This window comes from Eurosta solidaginis, chromosome 4 (assembly GCF_040869045.1).
Source record: "Eurosta solidaginis isolate ZX-2024a chromosome 4, ASM4086904v1, whole genome shotgun sequence".
In the NCBI taxonomy this organism is placed as follows: Eukaryota; Metazoa; Arthropoda; class Insecta; order Diptera; family Tephritidae; genus Eurosta; species Eurosta solidaginis.
The window spans coordinates 168,900,884-168,920,770 of record NC_090322.1 but is presented as its reverse complement, the minus strand read 5'-3'; the positions used below and the strand labels follow the sequence as shown (position 1 = coordinate 168,920,770).

Genomic DNA, 19,887 nt, shown 5'->3' with positions numbered 1-19,887 from the left:
TATTTGAAGCGATGACACTAAAAAAATAGTTTATTTTATTTATAAGAACCATCCTAATGTACCTACACTAAATCACAAAGTCATATATGTATGCCATGCGGTGGCAATATGACAATTCATTTTTATCAATGCATATTTCCATCTCAATTTTCTGTCACGTTCTATGTACAAACATTGTAGACTTATGTACATTTGGGCGAATCCTATGAGCGGTATATTAAAAGTAATCTGACTTCAAGTTCGAGTAACATATTTTATTGGTGTCTTAAATGTGTCGCGTCCATAACCTCTCTTTCATATATTTTATTCATATTGTAACGAATTTGCTGCAAATTCTCTTATTCGCAACCTTCTACTAACGTTCGTATCGCTACACTGTTGAATAAATAACTGCAATATTTAATAATGCAAAATGGCCTTTATTAAAGTACTGATACTTCACAACCAATAGCTTGCTTAAATAAAAACTGATTGTCGTGCCTCTACTGTTGCTGCCTTTTATACTCTGTGATTTCTCGTTCGCATCTTCTAGGCGCTTCCATTTCTAGAATTAACTAGTTGGTTATCAGCTATAAAATTACTACGTTTATAGCTTCTCATATGCGCGTGTATGTGTGAACACAATTATAATAGCATACTTTTGGGAGCATCTCAGATAATGATTGTGTTTGTACGTCTCTTCTCCGCTGCGTGTACGTACATCTGTGGAGACATAATGATTGATCTATTGATGTGCCTACAAGTCACTGCTTAGCATCGCTTAGAGATGACAGTACCCCTTAGTGTTGCTAATATTCGTAACAATATATTGACCTATAACTATATTTCTGTTTAGTCTATATTTTGCTAAACTTGCAAAGATTTCTTTACCTTGGCTTTTAAGGATGCATCTCAAGTTGATACCATGTAAACCGATTTCTATGAATCATACTATGAAGTCTCCCATCAGATCTTAATACATAATCTTGAATATATTTGCTGCAACTCTGTGTTTTTATGTTGGTTAAAATCTCATTTGACGAATACACGTCTGGTTGTCAGGGCTCCTCAGGGTAGTACTCTTGGCCCTCTGCTGTTTGTGCTGTTCATCAATGATATATGTAGATTTGCGTTTTGAGTACACTAGCTTTCTTCTTTATGATGATAAGCTTTTTCGCAAAACTAATGACCCATCTGACTCAGCACTTCTGCAAAACGACCGTATTAATCTTGCCGATTTGTATCAGGTCAATTACCTATATTTATAGGTTAGAAAATGCTGCTATATGTCATTCTCTAAGTCCGCTAACTCTCATTCCTCTTCCTAAAATATTTCAGGCCGTTAGTTGGTCTCAGTTAATAAGTATCTTATTTAGGGATTGCTTTTGATACCAACTTCTCTTTTACCAACCATATCTGGTATGTTCTTCCATCTGCTTATAGTAATCTTGCTCTCCTTCATAGGTACACAAAAGAATATAAAGACCAGTGGGGTCTCCGCTTATGGAAAAGGGATTTTGACCCCTCTTCCCAGATTTTGAGGATGTACTCGAAACGCTAAGTATACTCGACTAGACCTAAAAATTGAGGTATATCTCCCAAAGTTTATATCTTCCCGGTCACATCTTTTGCTGTTCGGAATATCACCCTATCTCGGCTGCCGTTTCGAAAACGCCTCATCTCAGAATATGTGTAAGTAACGCTCTATCTCAGATTTTGTTTCAAAAACGCACTATCTGAGCTCAAATTTAATACATTTGTCTAAGATGGGGAGTTATTCAAAAGATTTTTGGGATAGGACGTTTTCCAAACGGCAGCCGAGATAGCGTTATATTCCACTCAGCAGTCCGTACAGTGTTATTCATTGATCAAAAAACTATCCCGTGGGCAATATCGCGTCTGTAACCATACTTAAACTTATATGCTGCGTTTTAAAAGGATATTTCAGATTTTGTAAATCTGCGAGCAAAGGGTATTCTTTCAACTTCAGTCTCTTAATTAAGGAATGTTAAATTTCCCCTTAACTTCACTAAGTTTTGCATACTTTTACAAGATTAAGAAATTACTTTTATTTCTTGTCGCGTACGAGCCGCGTTTTATATGCTCACATATAAGTACTTAAATGCTTGAGGTCCCAAAAATCTTTATAGAATGAATCATTCTGGTTATGCTATACAAATAATATAATATCCATTCAGTCCGCTGCTTAGTGTCCTTTTTATGCAGGACTTGCCCTTTAAAATAATATTTCGCGGTATGAATTGCTTGCGGTTAAAAGTTTTAATGGATTTTATTTCACTGTGAAATAAATTTTTTTCTGCCTTTGTGCAACTGCCATTAAAGATTAAAAAAATAAATAAATGTAAGGTGCGATAACCTCCGAAGAGATCTAAGGCCGAGCTTCTCTTCCAATTTGCGTCGTGCTCCTCTTGATTTTCCCTACAAATTGGCCGGACGGGACCTACATATTTTATTCCGACTCCGAACGCTGAGAGCTTTTCATGGCAGAAATACACCCGGAGCGCTTACCAAACACTGCCGAGGGGCGACCCCGCTTAGAAAAATTTTCTTCTAATTGAAAAACCTTATTTCTAAAATTTTGATGTTGCTTTGCATGGGGTGCGAACCCAGGGCATACGGTGTGATAGGCGGAGCACGCTGCCATCATACCACGGTGGCCGCCATTAAAGATTTCGTTCCAAAAAACAAAAAAAGATTTTAAATATTTACAAAGCATGTGGAAGAAATGATTAAAATAAAAAAAAAACTTTTGTTTTATGAAAAATATTGCAACTGTCGGCATTTTAAATGTACCTAGTTTGTGCAACCCTGCAGTCAAACCAACTAGTTGTATACTAGAAGAATACTAGTTTGCCAAAAATCTCAACTAGTATGAGTTCTGTCTTTTTCCATATTACCAACTGGTATTTTTAACACGGCGATGTCCTACGAAATATCAATTGCCAGCCTCTACATCAGCATCATACCAATTGACAAACTAGTCATTATATACACCAACATCATACCAGATGACATACTAGTCAGCATACCCATCAGACTCATACCAATTAACATACTAGTCAGCCTTTGCGCAATCATTATACCAGATGGCATACTAGTTATTATATACACCAATATCATACCAATTGACATACTAGTCAGTAGTGGGTTGGTCCCCATACAAAAAAAAAAAAGTTGCTAATGTCCGCCCCTAAATTTGAAGATTATGTTGAGAGGGTTTCGGAAAAATTTTTTTTTATTTTTTTTGATCCTTCGAAATACAACCAAAAAGGTTTTTTCGTTGTAACTTGGTTATTTGATGACCGATTTTTAAAATTGATATGTCATTATTTTGGTCTTGAGAAGCTCCACATTTCCGTTTAATGTCCTTTTAAGCTATGAAGTCGTTTTCACATGATTAGGTCAGCTAACCAAAAATAATCTTCAAATTTAGGGGCGGGCATTAGCAACTTTTTTTTCGACCCAGTCTACTAGTCAGTGTATTCAACATCAACATACCAGTTGGCATACTACTCAGTCTATGCATCAATGTAATATCAGCTGACATACTAGTCGATATTTCCATCAACATCCTAATATTTAATATACAAGTCTCAGTTGGGTTGAAAAATTACTTGAAAATTGATAAATTAGCTCAAATTTATGTTATCCATTATATTTAATATTGTTACGAATATTAGCAAAACTAAGGGGTGCTGCTATCTCTAAGCCGATGCTAAGCAGTAATAATTCAATCATTATGTATCAACATAAACGAATCAATAATTGCGTTTACACATATGTACGTATACGAACAGCGGAGAAGCAATGCACAAACACATGCATATATCTTATCTGAGTTGTCACAAGAGAGGGCAATCATTTGTGCAAGTATTACTCAAATGAGAAATTATACATCTGTAGTTGTAGCTGAGAAATTTATAACTAAGTAAAATTCTGGAAGCGCCTAGAAGATACCACGAGGAAATCACAGAGTATAAAAGCATCAGCGGTAGAGGCGCTATGGGCAGTTTCGATTAAGACGCTATCTAGCGAGCAATAGCAGTATTATTTTGAATAGTAGAGTTTCATTTGAGCTATCAATCAGTTTGGTTGCTAAGCAAGCTAGTTGCAAAGTATAAGTGTTATTGCGAAGTACTGTAATAAAGGCCATTTTTCCATTATTCAACATTGGAGTTATTTATTCAACTGTTTAGTGATTCGAACTTAGCAGAAGGGCAAATAAGAGGATTTGCAATTAAATTCGTTACAATATATATAAAAGGTATGTATATATATACATATCTATTAGGGGGGGACGATTTAAAAATCGTTCATTGCTCTGCGAAAATCGTATTTTAGGGATCAAAATAAGAAACTTTGACTAAGGAACCATACCTCTAAAACGAATTCTGATGTCCCCCAATTTGGGTTGAACTTTTGGGTAGGGGCAAATTTTGAAAAATCTCACTTTGATCCATTTAGAGTGCTCCAATCGAGTCCAAATGTTTGACCGACCCCCACTAACTTTGGAGGCCCAACCCACCGATGCCAGTGACACACCCCCTGGACCCCCCCCCCCCCCCCCCCCCTGGGGGTTCACCATACAAACATTTCAAAAAATCGCCGGTTTTGCACTTCACATGAAAAAATCAGCGAAATGCCTATGATTTTTCTTTTTGGAGTTTATTTTTCTCTTTAGAAATTTATTTAAAGAAATTAAAAAAAATTATTAGAAATTAGCGTTTTTACAACCCTTTTGAAACCAAGGCATCACTGTGATGCATTTGCATGTCGTAAACATAGTTGTGTGGGTTTTTATTCAACCGTTTTAAAAAATGAAGGTATCACTGTGACACAATTACAGATCGTAAAATTGCTGGCGTTGTTTTTTTAAGCCACCACAAGACACAGCAGGTAGAATTGAAATTACCATTTCATTCTTATTACCTCGTCTTGTAGACCATATATAACGCAACAGTTTTAAATCGTTGTGAAGAACTCAAAGTGTGAAGTGCTAATTTCAGATACAAAAATATTTCATAAAAAATAATAAGTGAAGTGACCATTCCAAATCAAAAAGTTTACAATGAATCCACCATCCTCTACACCGCAAGATAAAGCAACTACATCAACAACTATCGAGAACCCAATGAGTTATATACTCAACAATGATGTTACTGTTTTTGGTGTGTCTACTGATTTAACTGATCTTAATTTACCAACCCATCTGGATATCTTGAGATATTATTTTTACTTAAGCGAACGTGCTAAAACAGAACAAAAAAAGTTTTCCCATAAATCATTCACTATTCAAGTACAAGATAAGTTGATTGGAATTTGGGAAAAACTTAGTATGGAAATAATGCTGAAAAAAAGTGTATTTAATAAATTGAATAAATTGCTTGACAAGTATCAAGAGCAAATCAAGAGAAGAAACAACACCCAACAATTTACAGAGTATGTAAAATCTCTGGAAACAATTTTTTACATTGGAACATGTAAATGCGATTTGAAGGCAGCTCCATGTGCATGCGGCTGGGTTCCCGAACGCCTCAAAGAGTTCATGTACGATGAACATAATCCGAGAAGACTAACAATGGATGCATTTATGATGGAAACTGAAGAGCAAGGAGCAACGTCTATGTCATCAATGCCAACATACCAAGATCCCGATGATTCAACATACGCACCGCCATCGGTTCAAGAAGATATGGATAGAAGCACAAGTTCGCAACACAGAGAGATACGATTGTTTTAACTTTGCCTTGATATGTGACAGATTTGGTGTGCCTGACAGAGTAGCATCAGCATCGGGAACCGCTCTTTTGCACGATTTTAAAATTAAAGATAAGCATGGGAAACCTCTCATCATGGATAAATCGGAAGTTCGCAGAGAAAAAGAGAAATGCAGACAAGAAGTGCTTCGCAAACGGTTAGATGATACCAATTTGTTAGCGTTTTCATTCGATGGCAGAAAAGATGATACTTTAACTATAGATAAAATTGATGAGAAGTATCATACTAGGATGGCAAAAGAACCTCATCTTGTTATTTTGAGAGAACCCAATTCTGAACTGATTGGTTACGTAAGACTGGAACAGGAAACCGCTGAATACAAAACAACCAAATTAAATGGTTTTTTCAACGATAAAAATATATCACTGGATGCATTAATTGGAATATGCACTGACGGTGAGCCAACAAACACTGGCCCACACGGTGGAATTATACGACGATTCGAATTGCTGTTAAAAAGACCATTGCATTGGTTCGTTTGCCTTCTACACTTCAACGAACTTCCGTTTCGGCATTTGTTTGAAGCTTTGGATAAATCAACCAGCACTGGACCAAGATCGGCAACCGGAAAACTGAGCCGTCAAATCGAAACTTGTGAAACTCTTCCGGTAAGTTATTGCTATCACTCATTTATTATAATTGTCAACCATTTTTAATTATTTTATTATTATATATTTTCAGGTGGTGGACGGCTTCCAGAAAATTGAGTTGCAAAATATGCCCCTGCTCCAGAAAAAATTGAATTTTCCACCGATTCGAAGTACTTATACGACATGGCCCATGCAATTTCTAGCGGCGTGGTTCCTGTGGATCTGGCTAACATCAAACCAGGGAAAATTGTACATTCTCGGTGGATCACCAAGGCCGCTAGATTATTGCGATTATATGTGACAACGGAAAATCCAGATGCAAATTTAAGAATTCTGGTTGAATTTATAATTAAATGTTATGTGTCAATGTACTTCAATATCAAGTATTACAGCTCTGTCGTGTACGGCAGTGCATTATTTTTCAAGTTCGTTGGTTGGTCACGATTTCTAGAACCTCGTTTACGCAAAATTGTCAATCAAGTAATTAAAGATAATTCATATTATGCGCATTCGGAAAATATCTTGTTATCAATGTTGTTTCATTATAGCAAAGAAAAGCGCGACTGTGCCATCAAGAAAATTCTACGCTATCGAACCGATGTTGACGAGCCAATGGAACTTAAGAGTTTATAAAAAACCAGATATAAACTTTAATTGCACAAGTTATACGGAAATGATCAATTTGAATGATATAAATATCGTATTTGAACCACCATTCACGCGAAGCATTCCGTACGATACATTGAAAGAATATTTAAATCAAGATGATCCACCGTTTAATGATCCAAAAATTCCATCACACATACAAGTAACGGAACGACATATTCAATTGCTAGCTAGCGTTTCCAAACGGGTTATACCGGAAAATGTAGAGGCTGTTATGGCGACGACATTAGAGAGCCGTGCGAAATTGCCCGGACTTGAAAGTAAAAAAGACTTTAAACAATAATTTTTTTAAATTTTTTCATTTACATATGTTCTGACTAAATAAATTTCTTCAGCGAAAAAATAGATATTATTATAAATAAATAATAAATATTATTATAAATAAATAAATAAAAATAAAGAAAAAACATAGCCATAGTGGTTATGAGTGTTAATGGAGTTCAGAATGGTGGTAGTGATATGCACTTTACGGAAGTCATGCTTATTGGCTGGATAACCGAACAATTTCATTTAAATGAGGGAATCATAACGGCTTTAAACGTTTTCGTTACTGACTAAAGGGATACTATCGGTAGATAAAGGCTGGGTTTCCGGTCTTTCTCTGTTATTCTGGAAAGGCATAGGCTTGTAACGACAAGTAGAAAAAATGTCCTAGGCTACTGATGCCCTCATGGCACAGGTGTTTTGGCATCGGTATAGGTCTTCCGTCTGGGACTATTGATATGGATGGCTTGGCCTTTTCAATAACTTCTTTAACCTCTGTTGAGGTAACGGTGAGGGTTGACTCGTCATGCTTGTGTTTATGTGCCCGTTGATTTAAACGATATCTAGCATTGTCACCTGAAGTATGCATTGCAAATAGGCTACAGAAAGCACTCGCGCACTTCCTCGAGCCGACAGACGAAATTCTAGTCAAATGAATTATTTAAATACTAACTAGTATTAATAACACCACAAAATTATAGTCAATGAACTATTCAAAAGCTGACTAGTATGAATAAACCCACAAAATTCTAGTCAATGAACTAGAATATTTGCTGACTACTTTGGCTTTTGACTGCAAGGAATGTTTGCTTTGCCGGTACACGTAATTTTCCACAGAAGAAAAATAATGGAATATTTTTGTGCAAATTAATTGACTTGTAAACAGCATGTGGCATCGCTTAGGTAAAATAGTTATATGCTTATATGAGTTTCATATTTTGTGTACGGTTATTTCTCGGAGAGTAGTAAAGTTGTTTATGACCCGCTAGAGCAGTCCGCCTGGGGAAGTGTGGCCTTACCACAGCAAGGTTTTTATCCCTACATTCAACATTAGACTGCTTTGCAGACACATTTCAGCATTAGATGCTCTGGCAGACCAAGATGAACTCAAAACATCAAAACTTCAACACTAAGGAAGAATGAAAACGAAAAGGTGCTGGCGTCGTGAGCCAGGGAAGAGGAAATCGCTATCAGCGATGACTCGGTAGCGTATAACGATAATAAGTAGGTACAGTCAGGTGCACTCGCTAAAGCGGCAGAGTTACAACCCTGCCAAAGAGCTGACGTTTGGGCGGGAACGAGAAAAGGAGTTTAGAGAACCCTATCACGATACCTGGCAGCATTAAGAATTGCCGTGACAGTGAGCGTTTGGCATGTGCCCGTGAGACGGTGGAATTATGTCGAAGATAGTTCATTTACAAACACTTTTCTACGAGCAGTCCTCAATCAAAATCAAGCACTACCAGTCTTCGAAACAGGTTGTTGGTACAATGGGGTTAAACTGATCACATGTACCAATAACGCGATTTTAGAATGGCTGCAGAGAGGTGCTTCTGGCCTTCAAGGACAAGAAGGCGCAAGGTTGAAGGTGTTGGATATAAAATTGATTCCCACGTTACAAAAGGTATGGTCCAGTCGAAGGATACGATAAACATGCTGCAGCGTCAAAACCCGAGTATACCAACACGAGATTGGGACTAATGTATTCAGAGTATGTTTACTACTCACAGCTGAAGAGAATATCCTGGGTTGCAAGCAGTATTTATATAAAAGACAAGACCCTATCCACGTTAGTGTATGGCTCCAAACTATTCAGAAGAAGAACATATGTAAGCTTGTAATAGCTGTACAGCAGCTCTAAGAGTAGGCTCGGGTTGTTGGCGAACAAAAATTGCGATTGGTGGTAATTGGGAGTATTTTGCGATCAACTTTTAAGAAAACTCTCATTGAGCCACAAATTTGCAACATTATTTTTATTATGGGAGGCTCTTAATGTATCTAAGTACCTCTTCAAGCGTTTTACTCCACATTGCAAGGGGATTAAGAGCCACACCACCTAGATGGAAGAGTCTCTGCCATGACAGAGTGACGCATTCGCAGAGAATGTGAACCGGCGTTTGATCCCCCAGCTCACGGAAACGTCTTATTTGTGTATCGCATAGATTTAACTTACTTAGGTGATATCGTAGACTACAGCGTCCCGTATAGCACCCAGTGAGAATTCGTAGGCCCTCTCTGCGTAGATTAATGAGTTTGGATACTTTCGTTGCTGGGAGTATAAACGGATTGGCCTGTCTTTGCCCTGGCAGTTAATCCAGTAACGCCTGAATTGTTTTGTTTCCCATTTACTTAAGGTTTCCCTAGTGTGTGCTTTTGTGAGTCCACAGTAGGGCTCTGGACTGTAGAATGCTGCTGTAGCACCCTGCTTGGCTATGTAATGTGCATGGTAATTACCTTCATGTCCCTGATATCGAGCAACCCATCCTTAAAAATCCTTGATTTTGGATCTCAGGTCATTCTAGATGTAATTCTATAGGATTGCAAGGCACGCAGGGCTGCCTGGCTATCCAACACTTGCAACAATAGGTTTTGTGTTTAAGGACATATTTTTCGTTATATTTTGATCAATTTATATAAAGGAAGTACGAAAAATGATACTTAGGAGGGCACAACGACGAAACCGGTTTGCCTATAAGCCAAATTTGACAAGGGATGACGGAAAAGAGTTCCAATATACAGTCAGTGTCAAAAGCATGTATACAAATTGGGGTTCATGTGTTTGCAAGGACAGAAGCCGTTGCACAGAGACCAGCTTTGGATGACAGGTGATTCAAATTAACTATATGAAGTGTTTGGATAGTTGCGATCTTTAGTTATATTATCATAAGAACATTTTTCGCAATGAAAAAAAAAACGTCTATCGACATTCGCGAACTTTTGATAAAATATCATAAGGAAGGAAACACCTTGTACTGAGTTGGTGATATAAATATTACAGAATTTACAACACTGTAAGATATTTTATTGAAAGAGAAAAAATAAGAAGAAATAGAGAATCGTTATGAATTGGGCGGACCAGACCGACTGAGTGGTGCTAAAACTGGTCAGTATTGAGAAGTGTTGTGAAACATCCTTCCATAAGTAGGAAGAAATGCTTAAAGCATCAAATAGCGGCTTTGGCAGGAAATTGTACCGGAGTTGACAGCAAAGCTTTATATAACCATGCCACGTTATTGGAGAGAGAATCTGTAATAAAAGCACATGGAAAGCACAGAAAGTACTGGAAATTGACCACTTGTTATTTTGTACTTTCTTTTGACACCAAATATATGAAGCATTTCCGATATTTCGTCCATATTATTTTTTGTTGTAGGAGTTTTGATTTTGTTTTTGTTTTTATTAAAAATAATTTGGTCCGTACTGTCGCCGAGAAAACCCTTACGTTGGGTAATATTCTTACTCTCCACTTTCTTTTGACATTGACTGTGCATAGATGAAGAAAGAATCGTTTAATTTGTTTTTATATTAAATATATTTTTTTGATCCTTAAAACATAATTGGGGTCGCCAGAGCCTCGGCTGCTAAAGAAACAGGATTTTCCACCGATAGGTGAGGTTGACAATGGGGAGGAGAAGCTATATACTGCGCTGGTAGTCACTTGAAAGGTTTGCGCTATATATACCCATGAATCATTTGTATTTTAGTTACCTCCTACGAAAGGCATACCTAAGCCGCTAACCCGCTGGGTTTTTTATACTCAACTGAGCAGAGCTCACAGAGTATATTAATTTTGTTCACATAACGGCACCCCGTAACGGCATAAACTAATCGAGATAGATATAGACTTCTATATATCAAAATGATCTGGGCGAAAAAAGAAATCCATTTAGCCATGTCCGTCCGTCTGTCCATTAACACGATAACTTGAATAAATTTTGAGGTATCTTAATGAAATTTGGTACTTAAGTTCCTGGGTACTCATTTCAGATTGCTATTTAAAATGAACAAAATCAGACTATAACCACGCCCACTTTTCCGATATCGAAAATTTCGAAAAACCGATAAAGTGCGCTAATTCATTACCAAAGACGAATAAAGCGATGAAACTTGGTAGGTGGGTTGACCTTATGACGCAGAATAGAAAATTAATAAAACTTTGGACAATGGGCGTGGCACAGCCCACTTTTAAACGAACGTAATTTAAAAGTTTTGGAAGCTGTAATTTGGCAGTCGTTGAAGATATCATGATGAAATTTGGCAGGAATGTTACTCCTATTACTATGTGTGCGCTAAATAAAAATTTGCAAAATCGGATGACGAGCACGCCCACTTCAAAAAAAAGTTTAAAGTAAAATTTTAACAAAAAATTTAATACCTTTACAGTATATAAGTAAATTATGTAAACATTCAACTCCAAATTTCAAAATGGGCATGGCTCCGCCCTTTTTCATTTAATTTGTCTAGAATACTTTTAATGCCATAAGTACTCTTTCAAATGTTATTAATGTTCCTTCTGGCGTCCCACAGGGCAATCATATTGGTCGAATTCTGTTCTTGCTATTTATTAATGATATCTGTACCACAATAAAATATTCTAAAATTTTAATGTATGCTGATGATGTAAAACTTTTTAGGTCTTATGCGTCTATTGAAGAATGCCCTTGCTTCAAGCGGATTTAAACTGCTTAGTTGCTTGGTGCAACGCAAAGTCAGTGCCGCTGAACCTCAATAAATGTAAATTCATGTGCCTCTCTCGAAGATCTTTGCCAGCACCCTCTTACGTAATTAATAATTTTTGAACTAATTTCGAATTAAATGAACCTTTTTGGTGTTTGTGTCATGATTTTAACTTTCATTCGAACTCATTTGATATAACAGATTCACTTTTTACTATAAAGAAAACTGTCCTATCCTATCTTAACTCGTAATAAAATTAAAAAAAAAAAAAAATTTTAAATTAAAAAATCTTTATATAAAATGCTCACTTATTTAACAATGTAGTATATGTATTATTTCCAACTATTATGTATAATACTCAGCTGATGATTTTTATTCTGTAGTTGAGCAGTTTTAGATCTCAACGCTTAACAAACCTCCGCCTATCAACAACTCGGCAAAAACAAAATCCGTGCGTCATGCGGATGCGTCCCTCGTGTCGGTTGGGCGGGCTTTGGAGGGTATTTATCCGTTGGGTTTATTATTATTATTATTATTATCATTATTATTATTATTATTATTATTATTATCATTATTATTATTATTATTAAAGTCGAACACAAAAATTAACAATCACGTACCTATCTGAGCTCACTTTATCTTGGTATTAAAAATGGGCGAAATCCGATTATGACCGCGATATCGAAAATTTCGAAAAATGAAAAAAAAATGCCATAATTCTATACCAAATACGCAAAAAGGGATGACACATGGTCATTGGATTGGTTTTTTGACGCAAAATTTAACTTTAGAAAAAACTTTGTAAAATGGGTGTGACACCTACCATATTAAGTAGAAGAAAATGAAAAAGTTCTGCAGGGCGAAATCAAAAGCCCTTGGAATCATGGCAGGAATACTGTTCGTGGTATTACATATATAAATAAATTAACGGTACCTGACAGATGATGTTCTGGGTCACCCTGGTCCACATTTTGGTCGATATATCACAAAAGCCTTCACATATACAATTAAGGACCACTCTCTTTTAAAACCCTCATTAATATCTTCAATTTGATACCCGTATCGTAAAAACACATTGAAGAGTCAGCCCCGGGTCCACCTTTATGGCGATATCACAAAAAGGTGTCCACCTATAGAACTATGGCCCACTCCCTTTTAAAATACTCTTTAATACCTTCCATTTGATACCCATGTCATACAAACACATTGCAGGGTTACTCTAGGTTCATTTGCCTACATGGTGATTTTCTCTTATTTTGTCTCCAAAGCTCTCAGCTGAGTATGTAATGTTCGGTTACATCCGAACTTAGCCTTCCTTACTTGTTGTTTTATCGATGAATGGTAAATCCGAATCTTGGAAAGAAATTGCAAAAAAAAAATTCTAAACAAAAAATCAAATATATTAATAAAAAGCCACCAGATTGAAATAATCTTTTCTTTCATCTTTTTACATACAGACAGTTTCGAGAATTCCCCAAGAACTGAATATGTGAAAGTATTCAAGTTGAAACATCTGAGAATTTGTAATAACTTTTACAATGAGAAAACTTTAAGAGAAAATTCTTTGTAATGGCATCAGAGCAAAGACAACAACAGAAGGCAAGTGACTAACAAGACAATGAAAGTGTAAGGGAATGTCGTCTGAGTAAACAGATCAATAACATCATCTAACGACATACCTAAGTACTACGGCAAACAAGCCAATAAAAACTTTAAAATCACACTTTTACTTGTCGTACAGTTATAACTGTGACGTACATAATTTGTGATAGTTTGCTGTCGAAGGAAAAATTTGTACAAAACTAATCTCACACGTGCTACATTGAACCAGAAACAGGTGTGGCTGCTTTCTTACAAACATACAAAATCCACATGCCAGGAATTGTGCTATGACATGTTAGCTGATGCAAGTTTGGGTGTGTGTGCAGTGGATATAAATCTGCAGCAAAATTAACAACTACACGGTATTACTATTTTCATAACTGAAACTATAGCAACCGTTATGATGGCTCCCGTTATTGATAAAATCAATGCAACAACATATGCGACGACTGCATCGCATGCAGACAGCGAAAGAATAACAAAAGCAACATATCTAACACACATAAGTGGCTATGGTGATGCGAGTGATGTTATCGCCTTAAGTGAAGGCGATGTCAGTGGTCCGTTTGAGCTAAGCAATAGTGGTGACGTTACAATTGGCTCTGACATTTATGATAGCTACAGTGCGGCAATGGTAGTGGCAGTGGGCAGTACGAACGATTATAATGATACACAATTAGACGATCATAACTCAAGTGCTTATTATGAGTATATGCCTGCGTGTCAATCATTTGATGTGAATGCTAATATCTCATATTGGAATGTAACTTGTGATAATCCGCTCGAATATGGACTACCTTTATATGGTTATATTATGCCTTTTCTGCTAATTATAACGATTGCAGCTAATTCATTGATTGTGCTGATTTTGAGTAAGAAGCATTTGGCGACGCCTACGAATTTCGTGCTAATGGGTAAGTTTTTGAGAAGTATAGTTTTTATGAGAATGTTTTTTACATTTATGTTATACTTCTTTCTATATTGCTACTAAAGGCTGGCTACACTCATAAACACCAAAGTGCCAATATATTGCTTTTTAAATGTATTTGTTTTTGTACTCAATAATCGTATGTACTAAAATCGAAATTTTGTCTTGCCACACCTATGCTGCTACAATCAGAAACATTTTGTAGGCTAGCTTTTTTCGATTTAGAATTCGAAACATCAGCAGCATTGCGCGCATATTGCACTAGCAATGTGGGAGTATTACATATATGGTTTTATATGATTTTTAAGAATTCATGTTGTTAAAACTACAGCTGATGATATCCAGGTACCCGAATATCCTGGCATTACCCGGGTGTTCCTATGGTCTTTGCGATAATTCAAGCTCATTTTAGAACTGAGTACTTTTTCGCATCCGAGTGCATTTACAGAACCGGGAACTAGGTACTTTTTTAGAATCGAGTACTCTTAATGAACCGGTTTCTTTTTCGGATCCAGTTCATTTTTAAGCGCCGGGTACTTTTCCAGAAACGACACGCTATAAAAAAGCTATATCTGTTTCTCGGAAAAATTCAGTACAAAAATTACTGAGATTTTTTTATTGCTTTTAATTAATTTTTTTTGCCGTTTTTCCACATTTAAGTTGTTGTTGTTGTAGCAGTGTCTACATTTAGGTCATTCTAGGCTATAAAATCTTCGAAAGAATAAGAAATTTATTTTATTTTTCTTCTACTTTTTCTGATTAGGGTTTCTTTTATAGAAATCATTTACATTTTAACACCCGGGTATTGTTTCAAAACCGAGTACTTTTTGGAATGCGGCTAGTTTTTAAGAACGGAGTACTTTTTCGAGTCCTTGTACGTTTTTGCAACCAGATACTTTCTCGAACTGATCAGACAACCACTAACCCAAAATATTCCACGAAATAGTTACGAAATGGTATCCAATTCCGAAACGGGCTCGTAGTAATCCCGATTCTTAAAAATATTTCATAGGTGGAAATCTTGTAAGATCCATCTATGTGGCTAGACCTAGGCAAGAAGTTTTAAAATATTTGAAACTATCTACATATTGTCAGCTTTCAGCTTATATTGAATACCCTCCAGCAGCAAACAGCCAACTTTTACTTACTTATTTGGCGCTTAACCGTTTAAACGGTTATGTCCGTCCAACAAGGCGCGCCAGTCGCTCCTTCTCTCTGCCAATCGGAGCCAATTTTTCAGGAGAGCAAAAAAACCGTTTTGATAAAGGGACCTTAAGAGGACGCCTAAAGAGAATACAGAACTCCTTAAGGTAAAATAATGACATATGGATTTTAGAAATATAATGTTAAGTATTCAAGTTCCAATTTTAAACCGAGTTCGACTGTTTTTAAGGATCAAAAATATATCAATAATCCGAGATCCTATCAACATAACCTTCAAACTTAGAGGCAGTGTTTGGCAGTTTTTACCTACCATGTGTCTGCTGGCCATTATGACTTTGTTGCTGTTGTTGTTGAAAATTGTGCTGAAAAAGCCATAAATTGCGCTTGCAACCCCTTGAACCAGTTTGGTATTTTAGTAGCCTCTTACGACTGTCATACCTGCCGCGGGTATATTCTACTCTAACCCGCTGCGGGACCTTTATCACTATTGTAGCCTTTGGCATGGTGTGCTCAGCATATTTCCTCCTTAATAACTTTGTTTCCGTCACTTTATTCAACAAAAACACCCCACCCATGGCGGTTTTCCTCATACTTTCGTTTTACAAACATTTGTGTCGTCCTAATAGCGGATTCTATTGTTTGGTAATTCGTGCAAACGATCGCCCACTACTGGGCTCAGCAAAAGGGCGATAGTAACCCACCTCGTAGACATCTTTTGTAGTGGCAATATATTTATTTGTTAATTGTGTAAGGCGCTGGACTTGTCACAAGTACTCGCTAACACATCGAAGCCTCTCCCTCTACGTCCATTTTCTACTCTTGCCGCTGATTTAATTATTTATAAATTTCTGAACAGATCTCAAAGCAAAATAGTTATGTAAGATTAATTGACATGAAGGAATTCTTCAAGTAGTACTTCCTGTTCCCTGTTCTGTGCACGAAAACAGCTTTTGCTCTACTCCCCATCCTTGAGATATAAGATAGGCAGAGATAGTCCTTAACTCGAGTTATGTAAACAAGTAGTTCTTCCACCACACCTGTGGAAATACCATAGCTTGTATTGCATAGCTATCTATGTATTTCAGGGGATTTGTATGACTCAAAAAAATGTTGGCGTTTTGGTATAGAGATATTTATATACTAATTGTGATAAAAATAAAATCATAAAATTCTATTAATTGTTTTGATGTCATATTTCTCACTGCTAAACATACTTTTTTCGGAATTTCAGAATCGTTTCGGAAAACGGAATTCAGTTCTTCCCCTTTTTCCTGTGCTTCAAAAAAAAACATCTGTGCGGAGAACCACATTTTTAAATAAAACAAGTAAGGAAGGCTTAGTTCGGGTGTAACCGAACATTACATACACAGGTGAGAGGTAGGTAGGTTGAACTGGCCGGTCCATGAGGACCTCACATAGACTGATTGAGTCCGTAGTGTTACCAGAAGTTTGTTTTAACGACCAAACTGAAAAACCCTATCAAAAACCAGGACCTATGTTATAAAATTACTCCGTCCTCCTGGCAAATACTAGAAGCTTCCTAGGACTTAAGCCACTTGCTGCTTGTAGATCTGACAGCTGTATCACTCCTAATAGCTGGAGTCTTAGCCTGGCAAGTGCAGGGCACGAGCACAGAACGTGCTCGATCGTTTCCTCCTCCAACCCGCACTTCCTACACCTGCTATCACTGACCAAGCCTAATTTAAAGGCATGTGACGCCAGAAGGCAGTGTCCAGTCAGAATACCCGTCATGAGTCTACAGTCCTCTCTTTTTAATGATAGAAGCAACTGTGTTAGTCTAAGGTTGTAAGACCTACACATAATCTTCAACACTTTACAGCCCCGCGCTTGAACCCACGCCTTTTCTGCTTGGTCGATCATGTGCACCTCTCGCCTTCGCTTAATCTCGCCCAATCTAATTGGGACGTCTACGGAGCAAGCTTCAAGGGATGCGCCATTTTTAGCTAATTCGTCCGCTTTTTCATTCGCATCTATTCCCATATGCCCTGGGACCCAATATAGATGTATGCTTCTCCCTGTCCCGATTCTCTCCAGAGACTGCTTACACTCTAACACGCATTTAGATGCTGTGCTATGCGAGATTATTGCCTTAATTGCTGCTTGATTGTCAATATAAAAGTTAACACGGTTGCAGCTTAAGCTATTCTCTTCCAGGGTTTCTACTGCTTTGGTTACGGCTAATATTTCCGCTTGGAAAACGCTACAGTAATCCGGCAGCCTGTAGGATCTGCTTAATTCCGGATCAGCGCAGTATACCGCAGACCCTACTCCTTCCACTATTTTGGAACCATCGGTGTACACATGTATCGCCTCGTCCGCCATTTGCGCACCCTTGCGCCAACCGTCCACCTCTATTGTGGCCTTAAGATCTCCCTCAAAGTGCAGGTAGGTGAGAGCTTTGGAGAGAAAATAAGGGAAAATCACCATTTAGCAAAATTAACCTAGGGTAACCCTGGAATGTGTTTGTATGACATGGGTTTCAAATAGAAGGTATTAAAGGGTATTTTAAAAGGAAGGGGGCCATAGTTCTATAGGTGGACGCCATTTCAGGATATCGCCATAAAGGTGGACCAAGGGTGACACTAGAATGTGTTTGTACGATATGGGTATCAAATTAAAGGTATTAATGAGGGTTTTAAAAGGAAGTGGCCCTTAGTTGTATATGTGAAGGCGTTTTCGAGATATAGACCAAAATGTGGACCAGGGTGACCCAGAACATCATCTGTCGGGTGCCGCTAACTTATTTATATATGAAATACCACGAACAGTATTCCTGCCAAATTCCAAGGGAGTTTGATTTCGTCCTGTAGAACTTTTGTCATTTTCTTCTACTTAATATGGTAGGTGTCACACCCATTTTTCAAAGTTTTTTCTAAAGTTATATTTTGCGTCAATAAACTAGTCCAATTACCATGTTTCATCTCTTTTTTCATATTTGGTATAGAATTATGGCATTTTTTTCATTTTTCGTAATTTTCGATATCGACAAAGTGGGCGTGGTCATAGTTTGATTTCGGCCATTTTTTATACCAAGATAAAGTGAGTTCAGATAAGTACGTGAACTAAGTTTAGTAAAGATATATCGAGTTTTGCTCAAGTTATCGCGTTAACGGCCGAGCGGAAGGACAGACGGACGACTGTGTATAAAAACTGGGCTTGGCTTCAACCAATTTCGCCCATTTTCCCAGAAAAGAGTTAACGTCATAAAATCTATGCCCCTGCCAAATTTCAAAAGGATTGGTAAATTTTTGTTCGGTTTATGGCATTAAAAGTATTCTAGACGAATTAAATGAAAAAGTGCGGAGCCAGGCCCATTTTGATATTTTCTTTTATTTTTGTATTTTGTTGCACCATATCATTGCTGGAGTTGAACGTTGATATAATTTACTTATATACTGTAAAGATATAAAATTTTTTGTTAAAATTTTTTTTTTAAGTGGGCATGTTCGTAATCCGATTTTGCAAATTTTTCTTAGCACACATATAGTAATAGGAGTAACGTTCCTGCCAAATTTCATCATGGTATCTTCAACGACTGCCAAGTTACAGCTTACAAAACTTTGAAATTACCTTCTTTTAAAAGTGGGCGATGCCACGCCTATTGTCCAAAATTTTACTAATTTTCTATTCTGTGTCATAAGGTCAACCCACCTACCAAGTTTCATCGCTTTATCCGTCTTTGGTAATGAATTATCGCACTTTTTCAGTTTTTCGAAATTTTCGATATCGTAAAAGTGGGTGTGGTTATAGTCCGATTTCGTTCATTTTAAATAGCGATCTGAGATATGTGTATAGGAACCCACATACCAATTTTATCAAGATACCTCAAAATTTAGTCAAGTTATCGTGTTTACGGACGGACATGGCTAAATGAATTTCTTTTCTCGCCCAGATCATTTTGATATATAGAAGCCTATATCTATCTCTATTAGTTTATGCCGTTACGGATTACCGTTATGCGAACAAAGTTAATATACTCTGTGACCTCTGCTCAGCTGAGTATAAAGATGATAAAAAAATTTTAAAGACTACCTCTATATAAATGGACCAAAAAATAGAAGGCAATTTTTCCTTTAATACAGACATAATCTTGTTGAATTTTGACTAAGAAACTTTAACAGTAGCTCTTGTAAGAATTTTGGGATTTAAAACTATAAAGGTGGAGCGCAATCTTTCAATTTAAGGCAAACCATATAC

At 37.0% G+C, this 19,887-nt stretch overlaps 1 protein-coding gene across 1 annotated transcript in view; it reads left to right on the top strand.

Annotated features, from left to right (window-relative positions):
* SPR (Sex peptide receptor) overlaps nucleotides 1–19,887 on the top strand; it is a 597,654-nt gene that overhangs the window by 487,795 nt on the left and 89,972 nt on the right. Inside the window, exon 6 of the mRNA XM_067783706.1 lies at nucleotides 13,433–14,491. Coding sequence (XP_067639807.1) covers nucleotides 13,978–14,491 — 514 coding nt within the window. The 5' untranslated portion in view covers nucleotides 13,433–13,977. The remainder of the gene's footprint in view (nucleotides 1–13,432; nucleotides 14,492–19,887) is intronic.